The sequence below is a fragment of the Suncus etruscus genome, chromosome 15 (assembly GCF_024139225.1).
Source record: "Suncus etruscus isolate mSunEtr1 chromosome 15, mSunEtr1.pri.cur, whole genome shotgun sequence".
NCBI classification, from domain to species: domain Eukaryota; kingdom Metazoa; phylum Chordata; class Mammalia; order Eulipotyphla; family Soricidae; genus Suncus; species Suncus etruscus.
The window spans coordinates 35,260,812-35,285,970 of NC_064862.1; the positions used below are offsets into that span (position 1 = coordinate 35,260,812).

A 25,159-nucleotide genomic window follows, 5' to 3' on the forward strand; every position below is an offset into this window, starting at 1 on the left:
AAATGATATGTACTGTCTTATTTATTTATATATTTATTTATTTTTGGTTTTTGGGTCACACCCGGCGGTGCTCAGGGGTTACTCCTGGCTGTCTGCTCAGAAATAGCTCCTGGCAGGCACAGGGGACCATATGGGACACCGGGATTCGAACCAACCACCTTTGGTCCTGGATCGGCTGCTTGCAAGGCAAACGCTGCTGTGCTATCACTCTGGACCCGATATGTACTATCCTAAAACAAATAAAAAAGATCTTGGATTTTTTTTTTTTGTCCATTAACTATGTGCAAGTCAAGTCTACTAAGTCTTGTGCTTGCATTGGCAGCACCTATACTAAAATTGGAATGATAGAGAATATTAGCATAGCCCTTGAGCAAGGGAGACACACAAATTCATGAAGCATTAGATATTTTTAAATTAAAAAACAAAACAAAACAAAAATGGGGCCAGAGAGATGGCACAGCGGTAGGGCATTTGCCTTGCATGTGGCTGACCTGGGAGGGACCCGGTTCGATTCCCGGCACCCATATGGTCCCCCAGCCTGCCAGGGGCGATTTCTGAATGCAGAGTCAGGAGTACCGCTGAGCACCGCTGGTTGTGGCCCAACAACCAGTCAATCTATTAGTAGATAATTAAAGTTAAAAAAAAAAAGACTACTAGGTCTTGACCTTGGAATCAAAGCTGCTCTGAAAACCCTCTTATTGTTTGCCATTTTGAGCTTAAAAGGTTGCTTGGATCATTGTAAATGGAATAATTTCTTTTTATTTTAATTTTTTATTAATTTTTTTATTTTAGCGCCATGATTCCATACATGATTGTAGTTGGGTTTTAGTCTTAAAAAGAACACCCCCCTTCACAAGTGCAACCTTCCCACCACCAATGCCCTCCCATCTCACTCCTTCCCTACCCCCTGCCTGTATTCGAGAGAAATAATTTTTTTATTAGTGTGAGAGTTTCAGTTCTTTTTTTTTTTGTTTGTTTTGTTTTGGTTTGGTTTGGGGGCCATACCCAGCGGTGCTCAGGGGTTACTCCTGGCTGTCTGCTCAGAAATAGCTCCTGGCAGGCACAGGGGACCATATGGGACACCGGGATTCGAACCAACCACCTTTGGTTCTAGATCAGCTGCTTGCAAGGCAAACGCCGCTGTGCTATCTCTCCGGGCCCGAGAGTTTCAGTTCTTACAGACCAAAATTTTGTAAAGGCTTTCTTTAAAACACACACACACACACACACACACACACACACACACACACACACACACACACACAACACAATAGGCAGGGATCTGGGCATATATGTTACCTTGGTACATGATGCCTGAGCACATGGTGCCTGAATCTCCCCTCTTGAGATGTGGGCTTTTGTTCTTTCCTGCTGGGTTGTGTACCAGGCCTCCTTCCACCTTTGGCGAAGCCCGTGCTCTCTATTGAGTGTTACTTGTTTCTCTCTCTCTTATCCTCTTCCTTCCCTTCCTTAGTATTTACAGATAGAACCTGTCTTTTACTTAAAAAAGAGAGAAAAAGAGAGAGAAAATCTGATGGTCAAACTGAGCATCCAGAACTATAAGGTGATGTGTTAATACTTCACCTTTCTTTGCTCAGAATGTTTTGGAAATGATAGTTCAGAAATTGAGCTCATACCAGTTCTCAGGCTGAACACGAAAATCCACCTCATTGCTTCTTTATGTTGCTTTTCGTTGAGTGAAAATGGATGTGGTCAGCCAAGAAAGCTTTTTCAGAAAATTTATCTCCAAATGGTTTTGGCTGTTGACAAAGAACAGCTAACATTTTCAGCAACTAAAAACTTTGCCCAGATGGATAGTCAGGAAATAGACATTTTGTAGATTTTGGCAGAAGGAGCCCTCTCCTCATTTATCCTCCCTGCCCTTCTGTACCCTCACCCTCCCTCCCTCCCTCCCTCCCTCCCTCCCTCCCTCCCTCCCTCCCTCCCTCCCTCCCTCCCTCCCTCCCTCCCTCCCTTCCTTCCTTCCTTCCTTCCTTCCTTCCTTCCTTCCTTCCTTCCTTCCTTCCTTCCTTCCTTCCTTCCTTCCTTCCTTCCTTCCAATCCCCTCCCCTTCTCTTCCCATCCTTCTTCTCTTGTTCTGCCAAGCAGGCCTAGTGGCTCCACTGATGATTATGGTAACAGGGCTGTTGGTTCTATGCAAGGGACCAAGAATGGGATGCTGTAGTGCTGGGGATTACACAGGCCACCTGGTGGTGAGCAAGGGCTTCTAGACTTTATCTCATGGTGTTTGGGGTGTGGTGACAAGAAACAAACTTGGACATATGTTAGGTATGTGATTTAACTTTTGTACTATCTCTTGGCTTCTGAGCCTGGTTCTTTATCTGTGGAAAAAGGATTAACACTTACCATATATCTTTATAGTATGGTTTAGATTAAATGGAACACAAATTGACAATAAATTATATTTTGTGATGATTACTAATTTTTTTAACTATGAAAGAAGGTAGTTAAAGTCCAAGTTTAGTGTTAGAATTGTTTTGGTCAAGTGATATCATTAAAAAAAAATTTTTTTTTGAGTTTTGAGTTTTGGGATCATATTTAACAGTGATTAGGGCAGTGCTTTGGGGCCATATATAGTACCAGAGATTTAAACCAGGTTCTGTGGTTTAACTGCTATACTATCTCTATGACTCTCTTCTTTAAATGCTTTTTTATTTTTTTTTTATTTTTTATTTATTTTTTTTTTTTTTTTTGGTTTTTTTGGGTCACACCCGGCAGTGCTCAGGGGTTATTCCTGGCTCCATGCTCAGAAATTGCTCCTGGCAGGCACGGGGGACCATATGGGACACCGGGATTTGAACTGATGACCTTCTGCATGAAAGGCAAACACCTTACCTCCATGCTATCTCTCCGGCCCTAAATGCTTTTTTAAAAAGTATCTATGGTATGGGCTGGAGAGATAGCATGGAGATAGGGCATTTGCCTTGCATGCAGAAGGATGTTGGTTCGAATCCCGGCATCCCATATGGTCCCCCTAGCCTGCCAAGAGCGATTTCTGAGCAGAGAGCCAGGAGTATCCCATGAGTACCGCCGGGTGTGAGCCCCCCAGTAAAAAGACCCCCCAAAATGTATCTATAGTTGAATTAATTCTTCTTCTTTGTTTTGTTTTTAACCCGGTGGTGCCTAGGGGTTACTCCTTGCTCTGCACTCAGAAATCGCTCTTGGCAGGCTAGGGGGACCATATGGGATGCCGGGATTCGAACCAACATCCTTCTGCATATGGGATATCGAGGATCGAACCTAGGTCCATCTCGGGTCAGTTGCATGCAAGGTAGCATAACCCTACTGTTGTGCTATTCCTCCAGCCCCCAAATTCATTCAAATTCATTCTTCTTTTTTTTTTTTTTTTTTTTTTTTTTTTTTTTTTTTTTTTTTGGTTTTTGGGCCACACCCTGTGACGCTCAGGGGTTACTCCTGGCTATGCGCTCAGAAGTTGCTCCTGGCTTCTTGGGGGACCATATGGGACGCCGGGGGATCGAACCGCGGTCCGTCCTAGGCTAGCGCAGGCAAGGCAGGCACCTTACCTCCAGCGCCACCGCCCGGCCCCAAATTCATTCTTCTTAAAGTACAAATCTTTGAGTTTTGACAAACATAGTCATATAACCATCGATAAACATATCAAGATACAGAACCTTACTATTACCTCCAGATTCTTTGTTTTGGTCTTTTATTTAACTTTGCTTGCATCCCCATTTCTCTATCACTGGTCAGTTTTCTGTTCCCCTGTTTCACCTTTCCTTGTATGGCATGCACATTAATCCACATTAATCAGGTCACATGTAAACCTTTGAGTCTTGACTGCTTTTGCCCTTTTTTTTTTTTTTTGGTGGCGAGTCCACACTCAGTGATGCTTTGGGGTTACTCCTGGTTCTACTCTCAGGAATTATTTGGTACCATATAGGATTCTGGGGATTGAACCTGAGTTGGCAAACACCCTACTTGCTATACCATCACTTTGATCTTTATGACTGCTTTTACTGTATATATATTGTATCTGAAATTCATGTGAGTTGTTGCATGTATCACTAGAAATGTTCATTTACTTAATTTGCCCAGTATTCCGTTGTATTAAGGTGCTAGTTTATCACTCAACTATTTGAAAGACATTTAGATTGTTTCCAGACTTTGGCCACAATGTTTTAGTGACTTTATTCAGAATAAGGTCACTAAAATAGTGTTTGAAGAGCAGGATTGGTTTTTTGTGGGGGAATCACACATGGCGGAGACCTCATGTAGTATTGGCATTTGAGTCAGGGCCATAGATGCAGCCTCATGTTAGGCAAGTACTACCTCTCTTGCTCTGGGATAAGCTTTGGAATGAACATGTTTTTCTTTCTCTTGGAAGGTTGTTCATTGGAATGGTAAATACATATATGTTTTGAGTTTGTTTTGTTGTTATTGTGTGGGTCCCACACAGGGGCCATATCTGGAGGTATTTTGCTTGGTAGTTGCTCCTGGTGATGCTTGGGGAATCATATAGTGCTGAGAATTGAACCCAGGACCTCCACATTTCAAAGCATCCACTCAGCCTGTTGAGCTATCTCTGGTTCTACACAATTAACATTTTAAAGAAACTACAAAAACTGTTTTTCAAAATGCTACCCCATTTTATACTCCTACCATCAATGAGTGATTAAGAGTTTCAGTTTCTCCATATCCGTGCTAGACTAATGTGACGAGCCATGCTAGCCCTTCGGAGAGGTATGTAGAAATATTTCACTGTGTTTTTTAATTTACCATTTTCCTAATTGTTAATGGTTTTAATCATCTTTTCATTTATTGGTTTGCTGTCTGATAGGTGAAATGCTCATTCAAATTTTTTGCCTATTTTCTGGGGGGCTGGGAATTTTGAGTTTGCATTTGAGTTTTGAGTTTGTTATGCGTTCTGGAATTAGTCCTTTCCAGATATATATTATCTGTTAATATTTTCTCAGGTTATAGCTTGTCTTTTGAAAGATTTTACAGGGGCTTTCTAAATATTTGTTATGTTATAAAAGATTCAGATGACACAAAAGTATTTAGCATAAAGAAAACCACAGTATCTGTTCCCTCCTACCTCCTCCTCCAGCTTTCTTTCTGGAGATGGCCATTGTAGGCAGTTGCTAAGGATCAGTCACATCAGTTGCATTTCAAAGAATCTTCCTTATTTTTCTTGCAGTCCAGGTTAAGGGTAAACTATTTTTCTCTAAAGTAGTGAGTTTTGATATCTTATCCAGAAACTCATATGAATTAAGGAAGAAAATTCTAGATAAGGATGATGATTGAGTAAACTAGATTTAAATAGGTGGTTTTATATTTGCTAAAGGTTGCTCAGAATAGTTCAGATGAATTTGGAATATATTCGTTTTCTTTTCTTTTTGGCTTTTGGTTTTTGGGCCACACCCCGGTGACACTCACGGGTTACTTCTGGCTATACGCTCAGAAATCGCTCCTGGCTTGGGGGACCATATGGAACACTGGTGATCGAACCAAAGTTTGTCCTGGATCGGCCGTGTGGAAGGCAAACACTACCACTGTGCTATCTCTCCAGCCTCCCCTTTTTTTTTTAATTTGTGGGGACAGTGGTTTTCACTCTCCAGCTAATGAACTGGCACCTGTCTCCAGGCTTTAAGAAGCTGTTCTACAGGTGTTTAGAAGTTGACAGTGTCCCGTAGGAAGTAAGTAGTATAAAATATGGGCTAAGGTTGAAGTTGTTTTCTTCTCTTCCACCCCCGCCCCCCTCATCCCCACCTCCTCCATTTTCAGTGGCTCTAACACCCATTTCTTTTTGTTTTTTGTTTTTGTTTTTATTTTTTTGGGGGCCACACCCTGTGACACTCAGGGGTTACTCCTGGCTATGTGCTCAGAAATTGCTTCTAGCTTGGGGGACCATATGGAATACCGGGGATTGAACCAAGATTTGTCCTGGGCCATCTGCATGCAAGGCAAACGCACTATTGCTCTGGCCCCTATATTTATTTTCTTAAAATAAGCAATAGTTGGGGCCAAGAGATAACATGGAGGTAGGGCATTTGTCTTGCATGCAGAAGGATGGTGGTTTGAATCCCAGCATCCCATATGGTTCCCCGAGCCTGCCAGGAGCGATTTCTAAGCGTAGAGCCAGGAGTAACCCCTGAGCACTGCTAAGAATGACCCAAAAACCAAAAAAAATTTTAAAAAGAGCAATAGTTTGCTTATTTGTGTATGCTTATGTAGGTAGGATTGTGTGTGTGCGTGTGTGTATACATGCTCTAAAGGTCTTTTTGTGCAAGGATAATTTTGGTAAATTCAGAGTAAAATTTTGGTTCATTTGCAAATTATGGATTGCTCATTTCTCTTTGATCCTATTGTGCTGTTTTGCAATACACAGAATTTGAACTTAGTTCAGCATTTTTATTTTTAGGAACAGATTGGGGCTTTTTCAACAATAGCTTATCAGAACTTCTTTGCAGAATGAGTCTCATTAAAACAAAATTTTTTATTTTCCCATAGGTATGAATCCTAGGACCCAGAACAAAGATTCACTAGAGGACAATGTTTCTACCTCTCCAGACCCAAGTAAGAGGGTGGCAGACTCTGGGTGGATGTTGGGTGGTGATCAGAGCATGAGAAAATAAGAGGAAGAGAAGTAGCTAGAGAAGAGGAATCTATAGGAAGAGAAGTCTGGAAATCTGTTCCAGAAGTTTGAGGTTACTGGAGGGCAGTGGACAAGGAAGGCTTTTAGCTGCTCTGATGGAAAGTGAGAATGGAATAGCCAAATGACTTGTCCCTAAATGAGATGAGATTCAAAGGGCCTATTGGATAAGCAGTGGCATCTCCATTTGGCTCTTGTGTCTGTGACAACTGTCTACTTATAATGTTGGGAAAAAAGTCAGAAAGAATAGGAAGTGAAACTATTTCTTGTAGTCAAAATTGTCTGATTAAAGTAGCTGCATAGTAAGGAAATGAAATATCCATTAATAGTAAAATGCCAGAAAAAGAATTTGCTCCTTGATAGACCTTTTTTGACTTAGCTGTGACCAATGTATATACACACTGAGTCTTTTTGTCTCCACTTAATACATTTTCGGGTTTCCAATATTAGTCATTTTTCATGTCTATCTTATTCAAATTGACATTCAGTTGGAATAATTACATCTTATTGGTGTCCTTAGGTGGTTTTTAGGTTTTCTTATTTCTTTCTTTTTAGCAATTGCAAAAGGAAAAAGAAGAAAGAAAATTCAATGCATGGTACAATTGGTGTATTTTCTTTTTTCAGCTCACATTCTTGGACTATAGTCCCCCAAATATGGTCCAACAGATATGATTATAGAAAAGGGTAAATGGACAGAGAGAGCATAACAATATAGCCCTCTTTTGCTTCCAGCTTCCCTGCTGTAGTTTTGTTTAGGTCTCTTCCTTGTGTTTTGGTGCGAACCAGTAAGGAGGAGCAAACTCACTCTAGGTCTTCACTATAGGGAAAAATTGGGTTGACTAATTGGGCTACTCTGGGCTCTATTTTGAATTCTTGAAGTGTTAATGAGCCAGTAAGTGTATTAAACACCATTGATTCAGGGACTTGAGGAGAGAAAGAAATGGGGAGTTGCCAATCAATGGACATAAAGTTTTTCTGATACAAAAGAAATAAGTTCTAGACAAATGTTGTACAACATTGGGCTAAGTTAACAATAATGTATTGTATACTTCAAATTTTGTTAAGAATTAGATTGCATGATGGATTTTTACACAGTATGGCTAGGTCTGGGGCTCCAAAGTAGACAACATAGTTTGTTTTGTCTAAGACCCTAGGTTGGATCTGTGTTAAAAACAAATAAAATAAAAACAAAAATAAATAGGGGCTGGAGCAATATCACAGTGGGTAGGATGTTTGCCTTACAATGCGGCCGAGCCAGGTTCAATCTCTAACATCCCATATAGTCCCCCAAGGCTGCCAGGAGTTTTTTTTTTTTTTTTTTTTTTTGAGCACAGAGCAGAAGTAACACCTGAGCACAGCTGGGTGTGTCCCAAAGGCCAAAATAATAAATAAATAAATAAGTAAAGAGCTCTTACACTAATAAAACTCAGTAGAACATAAGATCTCTCTGTAATCCTTGAGCTGGGTCTCAGCAGATAAATGTTCTGCTCTTGGAAGGTGGCATGGGGCCAGTGAGATCCCGGGCTGTTTTCCACGCTGCATACTGTGCAAAGACAAAGTCCCACTTTAGATTGAGAGCTCAGACAGACATATCTTATTTCTGCTTCATATTGCTCTCTAGTATGGAAGATGGAAAAATACTTTAACCTCAATTACTTGAACTTGGTGGTTCTTAACCAGGGATGATTGTGCTCCCAGTGAGCCATGTAACTGCTGCATATATTTTCTGTTTCTATAACCAGCCGATGCCACTGGCTCCTAGTGAGTACAAATTGTAGGGCAGCCCTACACAACAAAGAATTACCCAGTCCAATATGTCCGCAGTGCAAAGGTGTGGGAAACGCTGCTATAAAGCCAAAGAGCAGGCAATTGCAGACAGGCGTAAGATGTGAGGCTCAATTCTGTCCGTCGTTTCTCGATCTTAAAACTGCCCCTTGAAAGTCCAGCTCTTAATTGCCACAGACACCCTTCCTTGATTTCCCCTTGTGCCTTTTTGGATTTGTGACTTATTTTGCAATTCTGAAGTATTCTTGAATTCCGGCTACTGCGTGCTGTTTGCTCCCAAATCCAGCTGAGCTCTCCTTTCCTGCCCAGCCACCCTGCAGACCTCCAGAGAGGCTCTGGCTTGAGCTTCCTTTCTGCTCTTGGAATGTTTGATTTGCTTCAACGTATAACTCTGCCTGCCCTGCGGTAACCCCACTGGCGTTGCAGCTGTAGCTCACAATCAGCAGAAAATAAGTAGTATCAGCTGTGGATCCTATTTGCATGATGGGATCGGATAAGCACATGCACTGCTGTTGTCTAACAGACTCTGTTTCTCTTTCTCTTTTTTCCTCCCTTGCCCTTTGCCTCGTCTCCCTCCCTTTCTTTCCTGGCTAATTTGTCACAATTCACTGTGAACTCTTCTTCCCTCCTGCCCACCTCTCCTTCCCACCCACCATGTCCCACACCTGCCCTGGTGACCACACATACCTTTTTCTCCTGTGACACGAGGCAGTTCTGACACTGTCTGCTCCCCCTGTAGTGCCAGGCTTCTGTTGCACAGTTGGAGTGGACTGGAAGTCTCTCACTACTCCGGCTTGCCTCCCCCTCACCACCGACTACTTCCCTGACCGCCAGGGCCTGCAGAATGACTATACAGAGGGCTGTTATGATCTCCTCCCGGAAGCAGACATGGATAGGTGAGTGTCAGAGGAAAGCACTTCCTGTTTGCAAGAGGTTCAGGTATCTCTGGTTCTGCATGGAAAAGCTGATTTGTCAAACAAATGTTTCCTTTTATGTTGAAAATTGTTTGATAGAACAACTGGCTTATTCTTGCAAGTTCTCAGAGCTCAAGAGTTTAGAGTTGGGGCTGGAGAGAGAGCATGGAGATAAGGCATTTGCCTTTCAGGCAGAAGGATGGTGGTTCAAATCCCGGCATCCCATATGGTCCCCCGGGCCTGCCAGGGGTGATTTCTGAGCACGGAGCTGGGAATAACCCCTGAGCGCTGCCGGATGTGACCCAAAATCCAAAAAAAAAAAAAAAAAAAAAAAGAGTTTAGAGTCCTGAAGTGTTCCTACCCCCTTTTAGCCATGTCTCTTCCTTGAACATTTCTCTTATTCTCTCATGTGCTTGTTCTAAGCACACTCAGTCTTTTGTTCTAGTTTTGGTGCTGGAGACCCGACTCAGGACCTCATCTATCCAGTGCCTGTGATCTTCATCTGAGTCCTGGTCTTTTCTTTTTCTTTTCTTGAGGGAGGGGCACACCTTGTAGCACATAGGGGTTATTCCTGGCTCTGTACTCAGAAATTACTCTGGCAAGCTTGAGGTTTGCCAGGGATCGAACCCAGGTATGCTACATGCAAGGCAAATGCCCTACCTGCTGTGCTATAGCTCCAGTGCTTGCTTGCTTTCTCTTCCTTCTCCTTTCTTCCTTCCTTCTTCCCTTCGTTTTTTTTTTTTTTTTTGGGGGGGTGTCACACCCGGCATCGCTCAGGGGTTACTCCTGAGCTCTATGCTCAGAAATCGCCCCTGGCAGGCTCGGGGGACCATATGGGATAACCGGATTTTAACCACCGTCCTTCTGATTGCAAGGCAAATGCTTTACCTCCATGCTATCTCTCTGGCCCTCCACCAGATTTATTATTGATCTAGCCCTGGTCTTCTTTTCTAAGATTACCAACTTGAGCATCAATTCACCTGCCGTTTTCCCACCTCTTTGATCTTTTCACTCCAAACTGGTATAGAGATTTTGACTTGTCACCATGGCTTAGGTATAAGGCTCAGTTTGTGTGGATGAAGCACATAGAAAATGGAACTATACACTCAGTACATGGAAGTGTCACATGCCCATACTAATGGGAACAATTGTCTGTTGTTTTTTTTCTTTTTCAGGAGGGATGAGGAGGGTGTACAGATGACAGCCCAGCAGGTGTTTGAAGAATTTATCTGCCAGCGCCTCATGCAGGGCTACCAAATCATAGTGCAGCCCAAGGCCCCAAAACCCAGCCCTGCTGTTCCACCACCACTGAGCAGCAGTCCACTCTATAGCCGAGGTAAGATTTTTCTTTGGATTTTTGTTTTTTCTCTTGTTTACTACATTTAGGCAGTAAGCGCTCAATATGGTATGGAAGAGATCAATTTAGAGGTGTTGTTTGTCAACACAGCTCTTTCTAAATTTTACTTAGTGTAAAGAATGAAGGTTCAGGGGCCAAAGCAATGATGAAGCATTTGCCAGTCAGGTGGCCAACCTGAGTTCAATCCCCAGCATACCATATAGTCCCCTGAGCCTACAAGTATTATTATTTATTGTTTAATTTTTTGGTGTTTGGGCCACGCCTAGCAGTGCTCAGGGGTTACTCTGGGTTCTGCACTCATAAATTGCTCCTGGCAGGCTCAGGGGACCATGTAGGATGATGGGGATCGAACCTGAGTCGGCTCCTTGCAAGGCAAACTCCCTGCCACTGGTTACTATCACTCTGGCCCTTCCTTTTTTTTTTTTTTAATAATTTTTTTATTTAAGCACCATGATTATAGAAATGCTCATAGTTGGGTTTTAGTCATGGAATGTACAGCACTCCTCACCAGTGCAATTTTTCTACCACCAATGTCCTGCATTTCCCTCCCCCTCTACCTGTGCCTGTCTCTGGGACAGACATTCTTCCCTCCCTCTCTCTCATAACTATCATTGTCATGGTAGTTGTCATGCAGTTAGTATTCTAATTGCTCTCACCATTCTTTGTTTTTTTTTTTTTTTGTTTATTTGTTTGTTTTTGGGCCACACCCATTTGACACTCAGGGGTTACTTCTGGCTATGCGCTCAGAAATCCCCCCCGGGACGCCGGGGGATCGAACCGTGGTCCGTCCTACACTAGCGCTTGCAAGGTAGACACCTTACCTTTAGCGCCACCTTCCCGGCCCCAAAAACTTCTTTTTTTTTTTTTTTTTTGGTTTTTGGGCCACACCCAGCAGTGCTCAGGGGTTACTCCTGGCTACCTGCTCAGAAATAGCTCCTAGCAGGCATGGGGGACCATATGGGACACCGGGATTTGAACCAACCACCTTTGGTCCTGGATCGGCTGCTTGCAAGGCAAACGCCGCTGTGCTATCTCTCCGAGCTCACCACTCTTTGTGGCAAGCTTCATATCATTGACTGGTCCTCCCAGCCTTCATCTCTATTGTCTCTGGATATTATTACCATACTCTCATATATATATATATATATATATATATCCTACAGATGAATGGTACTATTCTATGTCTATCTCTCTCCCTCTAACTCATTTCACTCAGCATTATAGTCTTCATGTCCATCCATGTATAGGCATATCTTATGTCTTAATTTTTCTTAATGGCTACATATTATTCTGTGTGTAGATTACCACAGTTTCTTTAGCCACTCATCTGTTGTTGGGCACATGGGTTGTTTCCAGATTCTTGCTATTGTAGATAGTGCTGTGGTGAATACAGGAGTGTAGAGGGCATTTTTGTATTGTGTTTTTGTGTTTCTAGGGTATATCCCTAGGAGTGGTATTATTGGATCATATGAGAGTTCAATTTTTAGTTTTTTTGAGGAATGTTTATATTATTTTCTAGAAAGGCTGGATGAGATGTCATTTCCACCAGTGAATGGGAGTTCCTTCCTCCTTGCATCTATGCCAACACTCATCTTGTTCTTTTGTGATGTGTATCTGTCTTTGTGGAGTGAGATGATACCTCATTGTTTTTTTTGATTTGCATCTCCCTGATGACTAGTGGTGTGGAGCATTTTTCATGTCTTTTGGCTATCTGTATTTCTTCTTTGAGGAAATGTCTGTTCACTTCTTCTACCCAATTTTTTTGTTTGTTTGTTTTTGTTTTTGGGCCTCACCCAGTGATGCTCAGGGTTTACTCCTGGCTATGTGCTCAGAAATTGCTCCTGGCTTGGGGGACTATATGGGACACTGGGGATAGAACCCAGGTTCATCCTGGGTCAGCCTCGTGCAAGGCAAACACCCTACTGCTGTGCTGTCGCTTCGGCCCCTTCTCCCCAATTTTTGACGGGATTAGTTATTTTTTCTTGATTTCTGTCAGTACCTTGTATATCTTAGATATTAGCCCCTTATTAGATGGGTATTTGGTGAATAGTTTGTCTTATTCCATGGATAGCCTTTGTATCCTAGTCACTGTTTTCCTTTGAAATACAGAAGCTTCTCGACCTAATGTAGTCCCATTTGATTATTTTTGCTTCTACTTGCTTGGACAGTGGTATTTTCTCCTAGAAGATGCCTTTAGTCTCAAAATCATGGAGTATTTTGCCTATATTTTCTTCTATATGCCTTATAATTTTATGTCTGATATCAAGCTCTTTAACCCACTTTGATTTGACCTTTATGCATGGTGTCTATGTTTGCTTTTATGCATGGGACTAAGCATTTGCCCCCAACACCATTTGTTGGAGATTCTTTCTTTGCTCTACTTTGTATTTCTTTCCACTTTATCAAATACTAATTGATTATCTGGGGTTATTCTCTGAATACTCAAATCTATTCTATTGATCTGAGGGTACAACTCTGTATTTGAGGAAGACAGTATGACCAAGTTTAAAACTGTTACAGCTTGGTTTGGGCAACACTTAAGGAAGAGCTGGCAGCTGAGCCAAGAATGAATTTTCAAAGTTCATAGTGAACATTCTAGACCCAAGACCTGAATTTATTTCTAGCACAGAGCTTGATGCACAGCAGGTTCTCAGATATAACCTAACTTCGCTTGTTCTATTTCTCCTATTCTGAATTCATCTTTCTCTTGTTTGTTCCTGATGCTTAGAAACAAGAACAGGTCATCTGTGAGTGGCAGAGGATAATAAATGACAAAGACCTGGTGATGCCAATGGAGTTTGAGCCAGGCTCTGGAGAGCGCTTCTATAATAAGTCAGGTGTCTGAAATACGAAAGTAATGGTCATTTTCCTTCAAAAATCAATGAGCAGCCATTAGTCTGTTTCCTCTTTGTAGCTAAAAAGCTCTCTTCTAACCACTAAGCTCAAAACCTCAGATCATCTTTGGCCCCATTAAAAGTACTCTGACCAGGAGGAAAAGTGTGAACCTGTCAAAAGGAGGACACTGGTCCCATTGCTTACGATAAGTCTCTGAACTGAAAATGGATTTTTTCTGACATTTCTCTGACTGGATTTTTTTCTCACACAGTCTAGTCAGATTCTAGATGCTTCTGAATATTACTATCTCTGAGTACCAAGACAATTTCAGATTGATCTTTCTTTTTTTTTGTTTTTGGGTCATACCCGGCAATGCTCAGGGGTTATTCCTGGCTCTACACTCAGAAATCACCCCCGGCAGGCTCGGGGGACCATGTGGGATGCCGGGATTTGAACCAGCAATCTTCCGCATGTAAGGCAAACGCTTTACCGCTGTGCTATCTCTCCGGCCCTCAGATTGATCTTTCTATCCTTCATTATGGAAATCACAATGTCTGATCAATGAAAACACATGTTAATTTTATTAGTGTTTTTGGAGCTCTTACTCCAAAAATGCTTTATATCTCTGGGTGGGGCAAGTATCAGTAGTCAGACTAGGAAATATAATTGTATGTTGTGATAAAGAACATAAAGGAAAAGTGAAGGGAATGTGAGGCTATTTAATGTGGGAAGTAATCTGGTCAGGAGCATCAGGGGTAGTTTCCTTGAGGGGGTGGCATCTGAGATGAAACAAGAGGCATGCGTAGGAGTTATTTGTGGATGTTATTAGGAGGGGCAAGTTTTGAGTAGACAAAGGAAAATGAGTGACCGACTGGCTGATATGTACAATGGCCCTGAGGCAGAAGGCACCGTCATACTTGTTTTTGAAAAGGGCACAGGGAGTCACCTAGAGACAGGGCCAGAGATGTCAAGAAATGCAAACCTCACTGGACTGTGTAATATATTTTAATTCTAGGAGTAGAGGAATGAATTTATCTTTGGTGTCACTGGCCCTCCACACAGACCACTTGCTTTTCTCTGGAATACCAATTAGTTTCCTTCAGAGGCCTGAAACTCCACCACTGTCAGTTCTTTTTATGAGCTAATTGATCAGGGGCTGCTTACTTGACTGTACCCTTTCTAGTTGTTCTCCCTTGGTAAATGTGTTTATTTTTAAAATAAAATTGGAGGGGCCCACATGCAGTGACTCTCAGGTTACTCCTGGCTTGGGGGATCATATGGGACTCCAGGGATCGAACCAAGGTTCGTCCTGGGTCAGCTGCATGCAAGTCAAATGCCCTACCACTGTGCCATAGCTCCAGCCCTGTTTTTTTTTTTTTGTAAATTTCTGTGGTAACAGTAATGGTACCCCTGTTAATACAATTAGTGGATAAGTAACCATCATACTGAGCCTGTGCTATTCCCTCAGATTTACTGAATACCAGTTGTGTGTGGGTATTATTCTAGAAGTGAATCGGACTGCAGCAGCCTGTCTTCAGAGTTTCCAGTGTATCAGGGGACACAGATACTAATTGTGACAAGTCTTGTGAGGTTTAAAACAGTACAAACTAACTGTGCTAACCTCATTTAGCATGGGTTCTCAGGGGATCATGCTAGAGGCTTGGGAACAGTATCTTGTGTCATTGCTGCATGAATGAAGGAATGCTGGGGTGGAAGCAAGCCCTCTTGCTGTGGGAAGTGAGACGCAGAGAGATTTGGTATCCAGATGATGGAGCTGGCAGATAAAAGGGCTAGTACTTAATCTGGGGTCCCTTGGCAAATAGAACCTTGTATCCCTTTTTTGTGTTAAAACCTGGCCTTATTCTTCTTTTTAAAAAAATTGGGGGACGGAGAGATAGCATGAAGGTAAGGCGTTTGCCTTGGATGCAGAAGGACGGTGATTCGAATCCCGGCATCCCATATAGTCTCCCGAGCCTGCCAGGAGCAATTTCTAAGCATAGACCCGGGAGTAACCCCTGAGCACTGCTAGGTGTGACCCAAAAACAAAAAACAAAAAAAAAGTTGTTTTTGGGACATACCTGGCTGTGTTTAGGGCTTATTCCTGGCTCTGGGCTCAGGTATTGCTCTTGGTGAGGATCAGGGGGATCATGTATGGTGCTGAGATTCAAACCAGGGTCAGCTACATGCAAGGAATGTGCCTTTAACCACTGTTCTATCTCCCTTGCTCTGGCCTGATTCTTATATGCAGCCTTTACTGCTGCCTCACAATCATTTGGGACATTTCCATCTCACAGCGAAGATCCTCAGTTCCTACCACTTCTTGTCTTTTGCTCCCTCTTCCATGCTGCTGCCACTGTGTAATTCTCACTATGTTCCTGTGCTCCAGTCAGTTCAATTTGTTTTGTTTGAATACTTGATACGGGCATGTTACTTTGTTGGGTGCTTCTAGAAATGAAAGATGAATAAGGTTTGGGCCCTGGTTTTCTGAATTTGTAATCTGGAAGTGTATGAGACACTTATCAGGAACTAAATGCTGAATGAATGAATTCAGACTACTGCGGGAGTCTGTTCTCTTTCTGGCAGAAGTGACAGTCAGTACAGACCTTGATTGAGCCATAGGACTTGAAAGGTGGAATTCTAAGGGAAGAGAAGGCAAAGCAACTGAAATAACTGCTGAAGGGAATCACAACTAAAAGTAATGGTCATTTAAGACTATGAGTAGTGGGGATTGAGACCAGATAGCTAGGTTGACTATCACTGAGGGACCTGGAATGCCAGAGGGTAGTGTGGCCTTGGGTATGGAGTTCCATTGAGCATCCCACAGTAGACTTCAGCATATTAACATCTATTCCAAAACTTTCCTTGTCAGGGGCTAAGCATTCATGCTCTGAGTGTGATAACCAATGTCTAAACACTTTTAGGCTCTGATCTACTGTTTTCATAACAGAAAAAAAAAATTCTACCATCTTCAGGACTGTTTCAAAAAACAAGAGTCACTTGTTTCCATAAAACTTTCCCTCCAGATGAAGTGATGCCTCTTAGGCTTCTCCTTTTCTGGGGCAGCCTGAAAGAGAAGTAATGACCTGTTAAAGGAAGAGCCCCAAGCTAGATGGAGGAAATGATCTATTTCTTTCCATTAGGCCTTGTGTCCCGGAACCGACCTGAGGAGGAGGACCAGTACTGGCTGAGTATGGGCAGAACTTTCCACAAAGTGACACTGAAGGATAAGATGATCACAGTGACACGATATCTTCCTAAGTGAGTCTTTATATATTTAAGTTTTCCACTTTACGCACTGTATTATCTCTCCAGCTCCAGCAGTGTTTTATCTTCTAAGATTACTATAAGATTGCTGTCACCTTCTTCTAAAAAGGACTTGGCTCGGTGTAAGGTGTTTAACTAGGTTTGTGACAAACTATTAAATATGTAGGTGTGAAGCTGTAAGAACAAGGATGATTAAGATCTCAGCAATCTCTGTTACCATTCTCTAGGAAAAATTGGTTACTACTGTTAAGGGTTGAATTCCCAGGATGGTGCTTTGTATATTGGGAGAGAAAAATACAGGATAAATGGGAGGTGACTTCTTTGGATTTCTAGGCCTCTTCTTTATTTTCCAGGTACCCTTATGAATCTGCCCAGATTCACTATACATACAGCCTCTGTCCTTCCCACTCTGACTCAGAGTTTGTCTCTTGCTGGGTGGAATTCTCTCATGAACGGCTGGAGGAATACAAGTGGAATTACTTAGATCAGTATATTTGTTCTGCTGGCTCCGAGGACTTCAGGTCAGAGACTGTGATTTTGCTGTGGGGTATTTCCTGAGTCTAAGAGTTCTTTTCTTTTTCTTTTTTTGGTTTTTGGTTTTTGGGTCACACCCGGCAGTGCTCGGGTTACTCCTGGCTCTCTGCTCAGAAATCGCTCCTGGCAGGCTCAGGGGACCTATATGGGATGCCAGGATTTGAACCACCATTGGTCCTGGGTCAGCGCTTGCAAGGCAAATGCGCTACCGCTGTGCTATCTCTCTATTTTTATTTTCTTTTTCTAATGGCAAATGATATCCGGAGTAAAAGCACATCTTCCTTGGGCTAAAAATCTGTGATACTATGAATAGAGGGTGATGTCTGCACCATGGTGTAAACAGTTGTGCTTGAAGATAATCTTCAAAGTATGTGTGTTTTATGTTTATTTTAACCCCCCCACCCACACACACACATTCCACCAGCCCTTGGTGATGTGCTCTGAATGGACTTAACACAGATCACGTTCTTAACACTTCCTTGGATCTCTGTGGTGTCTGATTTAATGATAAACGTTGGGTTTCCAAAGATGGAATACATGCCAGGCATATCCCCAACCTTATTTTAAGTTTGTATGTTTGTTTTATGACTTGTGATGATAAACATCTTCAGTTGGCCTGTTCACAGAAACATTTTTACATCTCCGGAATAGAAAGTAAAAGCAACTTTTGTGTGTACATGGTCTGCCTTTGGAACTTGTGTTTTTTTTTTTTGTTTTTTTGTTTTTTTTTTGTTTTTGGGCCACACCCGGCAGTGCTCAGGGGTTACTCCTGGCTGTCTGCTCAGAAATAGCTCCTGGCAGGCACGGGGGACCAACTTTGGTCCTGGATCGGCTGCTTGCAAGGCAAACACCGCTGTGCTATCTCTCCGGGCCCGGAACTTGTGTTTTTAATAAGCCCACTCACAGAGAGGAGACCATCCTGAAGCAACTCCCAAGAGAGGACTAAGTTGGCCTGTTTATTGAGAACATATTTACTATCCACTTTTTCTCACTACCAAGTCCTTTTCTTCCCTTGGGCCCTCCATAGCTTAATTGAGTCTCTGAAATTCTGGAGAACCCGCTTCCTGCTGCTGCCAGCCTGTGTCACTGCCACCAAGCGCATCACAGAGGGCGAGGCACACTGTGACATCTATGGGGACAAGCCCCGGGCGGATGAAGAGGAGTGGCAACTCCTGGACGGCTTCATTCGCTTTGTGGAGGGCCTAAACCGGATTCGTCGGCGCCATCGTTCGGATCGCATGATCCGGGTAAGGACTCTGGGAGCTCCTTGAAAATGTCTCGGGAACTTCTTCACTGGCTGGCTCATCTGCTCCACATCATCCAACCTTGATTGTGTTGTTTTGTTTTTGTTTGTTTGTTCGTTTTGTTTTGGGGCCACACCCGGTGTCGCTTGAGTTACTCCTGGCTATGTGCTCAGAAATCGCTCCTGGCTTGGTGGACCACATGGAATGCCAGGGGATCAAACTTCGGTTCATCCTAGGCTAGTGCTTGCTAGGCAGACACCTTACCTCTAGCACCACCGCTCCAGCCCCAATCCACCCTTGATTGTAAGGACAAGGCATTGTGATCTCTGCTCAGACTGCTGGGAGAGGATCAGGGTCCAGACTGAATGGCAGGGTTCTGTAGCATGAGAATGTGCATGAAGAGTAAAAGTGGAATTACTTAGAATTACGAGTATTGAGCACCATTGCTTGCTTGAGTGATGATGCTGGAATGCTAAGTAGAGGGCAATGCAGCCATATTTGCTTCCTCTTACATCTCCTTATGGATTTTGTATTTGGGGCTACTCCCAGAGCTATATTGATGTCTGGAGGATAGTAGCGTAATAGCTGGACATGTACTGAAGGTCACAAGGTGCCAAGGATAAAACTCAGAGCCTCACACGTGCAAAAGATGTGCTCTACCCCTGGGTCACAGTCCTGGCCTATTTATTTGAGTTTGAGTTCACAACCAGTGGTGCTCAGAGTTTACTCCTGGCTCTGTGCTCAGAGATCTTTTCTGGCAGTGCTCTGGGGACCCATATATGGTGTCAGGGATCGAACTGGGTCAGTCATGTGTAATACAGGCACCTTAACCCCCATACTATCTCTTTGTTCTCCCTCTTATTTGTTTGTTTGGAGGTTATATCTGGGTTGCTCAGGGGCTACTCTTCAGTCTGTGCTCAGGGATTGCTTTTACTCATATTCTGAGGACTTCTCATTCACTGCCGGTGATCTTATGTACACGGAGTATTCAATCTGTTATTTTGAGTGATTGCTTCAGCCCTTCCCTGTCCTCTTATATTACTTCTACAGTTTACTTATATTATTTCTATCACCCTTGAGCACTCATTCAACCACACAATATCAAGTGAGGACATTGAGGCTCAAGGAGGGGCTACTCCAAAGATACCCATTTGGGGCCGGAGAGATAGCATGGAGGTAAGGCATTTGCTTTGCATGCAGATGGATGGTGGTTCGAATTCTGGCATCCCATATGGTCTCCTAAGCCTGCCAGGAGTGATTTCTGAGCTTAGAGCCAGGAGTAACCTCTGAGCGCTGCCGGGTGTGACCCAAAAACCAAAATGAAAAACAAAAAAACAAAGATACCCATTTAATAAAGGAAAGGTCTGAGATTCAGCATGGATTTGTGTTTGTGTGATGTCTGAACAAATGCATCACGGTCACTATACTGTATTGTTCTGTCACTCCAGAGCAAATTCTTTGTGCTATTCTTTGCAGTCACACTCTCCTCTTACCTCTAACCTCTGCCAGTTATTGGTTTCCCATCACTATGCTCTTGTCTTTTTCAACTGTTTTATGAGTAATCAATATGTAACCCTACAAGAAAGATTCTTTTACTTCTTTACTTACATAAAGGCTTTGGGATTCATCTGTGTTTTTCCTTGTCAATAGTTGGCAACTTTATAACTTCTTGTATTTTGAGCCACAGCGAGCAGTGCTCAGGGGCTACTTCTGGTTCAGTGCTCAGCGGTTGTTAATAGTGGTGCTTCTGGCACCAAATCTGAGCCTCTTGCATGCAAAACTATATGCTCAAATGTTTGAGCAATCTCTCTGGTCCCAATAGTCTATATTTTTTTAATTGCTGAGTAGAATTTCATCATCATTCCTGGTATTAGTTTGTTGGTTTATTTGTTAGTTTTGGGAAGGGACCACACCTAGTAGTGCTCATTACTAGATTTTATTCTGGGATCACTCCTAATGAAGTTCATGGGATCAGAGGGGGTGCAGGGGGTAAAAATGGGTGAGCTGTGTATAAGTCAAATGCCCTGCCTATTGTATTATATCTTTGTTCTCCATACCCCTATCAGCCATAGTTTTGTTTTTGTTTCTTAATACGGGGCCGGGCGGTGGCGCTAAAGGTAAGGTGCCTGCCTTGCCGGCGCTAGCCTTGGACGGACCGCGGTTCGATCCCTCGGTGTCCCATATGGTCCCCCAAGCCAGGAGCAACTTCTGAGCGCATAGCCAGGAGTAACCCCTGAGTGTTACCGGGTGTGGCCCAAAAACCAAAAAAAAAAAAAAAAATCTTAATATTAAGTTTAATGTTCTTTTCCTCTTGAGTACTTTCTCCTTACTTTATATTATCACTGATTATTACAGAGCTTGTAGAGGATTTTGAACCTTGACTTTAAAGTTGGTAGTAGAGACTAGAGCAATAGTATGGGGGGGGGCATTTATTTGTCTTGCGCACAGCCAACTTGGATTTGATCACCTTCGCTCCATTTGGTTCCCTGAACCTTCGAGGAGTGATCCCCAAGTTAAGAGTCAGAAGTCAACCCTGAGCCAGGTATGGTCCAAAACCAAAAATAAATTTTAAATGAAGTTAGGTAACAAGGGGCTGGAGTGACAGCACAGTGGTAGGACATTTGCCTTGCACTCAGCTGATCAAGGATGGACCTTGGTTCAATCCCTAGTGTCCCATATGGTCCCCCGAGCCAGGAGTGATTTCTCAGCCCATAGCCAGGAGTAACCCCTGAGCATCACAGAGTATGGCCCAAAAAGCAGAAGAAAAAAAAAAAAAAAAAGCAAAGGTAACAAGTATGAATTCCAACCCTGTTGGATTTTGGGATAAGTTATTTCTAAAACTTCATTTCTTATGTAAATTAGGTATAACATTATTTTCTAAAACTGTAATAGGAGTCAAATGAAATAATATGTGGAAATCACCTCAAAGAGGCAGTTTGGATACAACAGACATCTGGGTCACTTAATTTAAGTGAAAAGCTGATTTTTGGTACCTAAAGAGACCTAAAGGAACCTGTGTTCCTCACTCTGTTAACTGGATTCCCAGAGTCTGCAGATAAACGATAAGGTGACATGCACTGGGGTATTTCCTGAGGGGTCCAAACAAGGACTGATGTCTTTGTCTCTGCTCTGTCTTTTAGAAGGGGACCACCATGAAAGGCTTGCAGATGCCTGGACCCATTGCCACCCACTCCCTCGAGTCAACTGGCCCTCCTGTTGGCAAAAAGGGAACTTCAGTGTTGTCTGCCCTGTTGGAGATGGAGGCCAGTCAAAAGTAAGTATCTGGAAAGAGAAAGACTCGTGCTAGCCTTGCAGGTTTGAGGGTTGTTAGTTGTCCACTCTGCAAATAAGGTGAAGTATGATTTCTGTCTGCAAGGATCCTATGATAAATAGATATCTACATGGAAAGAAAACTAAATTGTTAATACCTGATAGGATTCAAACAAAATGAAATACATCAAACATTTTTACCATCAGTCTGGAGCTTAATTTGAACTACAGATACATACGGTTTGTTCCCCAAATTATTTTATTTATTTATTTATTTATTTGTTTGTTTATTTATTTATTTTTGTTTTCTGGGCCACACGCTGTTATGTTCAGGTTACTCCTGGCTATGCGCTCAGAAATAACTCCTGGATCAGGGGACCATATAGGATGCCAGGGATCGAACCAAGGTCCATCTGCATGTAAGGCAAACACCCTACCGCTGTGCTATCGTTCCAGCCCCTGATTTTATTATTAGAAAAAAAAATCTTTTGGTGTTTGTGCCATACCTGGCATTGCTCAAGGACTGCTCCAAGTGTTGAGCTCAAGGGTCAGAACCTGGGCCTTCTTTATATAGTGCATGAGCTCCAACCCCTGAGCTATCAGCCCTGTTTGTTTCATTTTTAAATTTGGGGAGGGGTACATGTCTGCAGATATTCAGAAGCTACTCCTAGCTCTGTGCCTAGGGGGACACTCCTGAAAGTGTTTGGGGATCACATGCAGTTTCAAGGCCTGGCTGTATGTAGTGCTAATACCATGTACTATTTCTCTGACCCTATTGAAAAATTAATATGATGATGATTATTTTTATTTTGGGGCTACATCCAGTGGTGATCAGGAGATACTTCTTGCTATACACTTAAGAATCACTCCTTGGGGCTGGAGAGATAGCACAGCGGTAGGGCGTTTGCCTTGGCTTTGCATTCAGAAGGACGGTAGTTCAAATCCTACCATCCCATGTGGTCTCCTGAGCCTGCCGGGGGGCGATTTTTGAGCATAGAACCAGGAGTAGCCCCTGAGTGCTGCCGGGTATGACTCAAAAACCAAAAAAGAATTACTCCTGACAGGTTCAGGGGCCATATAGGATGCCAGGGATCGAACCTGGGTCAGCCACATGCAAGACAATTACCCTATTGTTGTACATTGCTCTGGTTCCCCTATTTAAAACTTTTTGTTCATTAAAAATTTTTTATGGGGCCGGAGAGATAGCATTTGCCTTTTATGCAGCATCCCATATGGTCCCACGAGTCTGCCAGGAGTGATTTCTGAGCATAGAGCCAGGAGTAACCCCTGAGTGCCACTGGGTGTGACCCAAAAACCAAAAATGAAACAAAACAAAAAAAAATTTTTTTTTATTATTCTAAGGCCAGAGCAATAGCACAGCAATAGGGTTTTTGCTTTGCATGCAGCCAGTCCAGGATGGATAGTGGTTTGAATCCTGGCGTCCCATATGGTCCCCCAAGCCAGGAGTAATTTCTTTTCCTTTTTTTTTTTTTTTTGATTATTACTTATTCTTTTTTCTTTTTTATTAATATCTTTATTTAAACATCTTGATAATATCTTTATTTAAACATCTTGATTACAAATATGAATGTGATTAGGTTTCAGTCATGTAAAGAACACCCTCCTTCACCAGTGTAACATTCCCACCACCAATGTCCCAAATCTCCCTCCATCCCACCCCACCCCCACCTGTACTCTAGACAGGCTTTCCAGTTCATTCACATGGTTATGGTAGTTCTCAGTGTAGTTATTTCTATAACTGCATTCACCATTCTTTGTGGTGAGAGAAATAATTTCTAAGCTCATAACTAGGAGTAATCCCTGAGTGTCACTGGGTGTGGCCCAAAAAACAAAAACTTTTTTTTTTTTTCATTATTTTTTGGGGTGACACTTAGCAGTGCTTGGATCTCCTGGTTTAATGCAGTACCAGGGATGGAGACCAGGGCTCCTGCATAGAAGGCTCCTGCATAGAAAGCATATGCTCAGCCCTTTGAGCTATTCTATCTGGACCCTATTTTTGTTTTGGCGATAGATTTTTGTTCTCCTGTTTGTTTTGTTTTGTTATGGGGGCATACCCAGTGAAACTCAGGAGTTATTCTGCTGGCTCTGCACTCAAGAATTACTCCTGGTGGTGCTCTGGGAATCATATGGAATGCTGGAGGTCAAATCCAGATTGGCACATGCAAGGCAAATACCCTACTTTCTGTACTATTGATCCAGGCCCCCCTTTTTATAAACCACATCTGGCAGTACTCAGGACCTACTGCTCCTGACTTGGTATTTGAGGGTTTCTTCTGGGCTCTCTGGAGATCATGTATGTGATGTTAGGAAACAAACCTGAGCAGCATACATGTCAAGAGTGTGTTCAGCCCATTATATGTAGAAAATATGAACTATAAAAGTGTTTGTTGACTGATAAAGGAAGGAATACTGAGAGCATATGATGCTTGTGACGCAGGGCAGCATATTCGAGAAAACTAGACCTGGTCTCTTTGTCATGAAAGTCCACATCTTGCCTAGCCAGCTAGAGCCAGTGCTCATCAGACTTTCATAAGTAGCTACAATGAGCAGGCGATTGGGCCTTGCGTGCAGTGGGAGAGGCAATTGCAAAATGTGGAGTTGGAGGCCTGGCTGTCTTCACATGGTCTTGTAGCAAGGAATTTTCTTTGAGTTTTCAGATTTATTTATTTATTTATTTATTTTGGTTTTTGGGCCACACCCTGCTCAGGGATTACTCCTGCTATGTGCTCAGAAATCGCTCCTGGCTTGGGGGGCCATATGGGATGCCAGGGGGGATCGAACCACGTCCACTTAGGTTAGTGCGTGCAAAGCAGATGCCTTACTGCTTGTGCCGCTGCTCCGGCCCCTAGTTTTTAGAATTTTATATGTACTTTACTGTTTTGTTTTGGGGCCACACAAGGCATTGCCTGTGAGCTTCTCCCGGCTTCGTGCATGAAAGACACTCCAGCAGTGTTCTGAAGACCATGTGATGTTAGTGACTCAACCAGGGCTCCTATGTGTAGAACAGTACTCCAGCCTTTGCACTAGCTCCCCAGCCCATTATTATTATTATTTTAACTTGATATAGGAATGTTGAACCACAATCTGCCTCTAGCAGTGCTCACAGGACCATATGTGGTACTGGGGATTGAACCAGAGTTGTAGCCAAAGCAGCCACGTACAAAGTTAGTGCTTTATTTGTTAGATTATACCTCTGCACTCCCTTTTTTTTTTTTTTTTAAGTCACACCAACACCACTCAGGGGTTGCTCATGGCAGGCTCAGGGGACCAAATGGGGTGTTGGGATTTGAACCAGGGTCCA

General features: G+C 42.8%; 1 protein-coding gene and 1 non-coding gene across 2 annotated transcripts in view; both read left to right on the plus strand.

Annotated features, from left to right (window-relative positions):
• Positions 1–25,159, plus strand: part of DEPDC5 (DEP domain containing 5, GATOR1 subcomplex subunit) — a 181,826-nt gene that overhangs the window by 89,315 nt on the left and 67,352 nt on the right. Inside the window, exons 25-31 of the mRNA XM_049788917.1 lie at positions 6,493–6,558; positions 9,159–9,315; positions 10,509–10,669; positions 16,666–16,783; positions 17,143–17,310; positions 18,351–18,570; positions 21,708–21,841. Of these exons, the coding sequence (XP_049644874.1) occupies positions 6,493–6,558; positions 9,159–9,315; positions 10,509–10,669; positions 16,666–16,783; positions 17,143–17,310; positions 18,351–18,570; positions 21,708–21,841 (1,024 nt within the window). The remainder of the gene's footprint in view (positions 1–6,492; positions 6,559–9,158; positions 9,316–10,508; positions 10,670–16,665; positions 16,784–17,142; positions 17,311–18,350; positions 18,571–21,707; positions 21,842–25,159) is intronic.
• On the plus strand, positions 307–411 carry LOC126031809 (U6 spliceosomal RNA). The gene has a single exon (XR_007503635.1). It is a non-coding gene; the product is annotated as a U6 spliceosomal RNA (small nuclear RNA).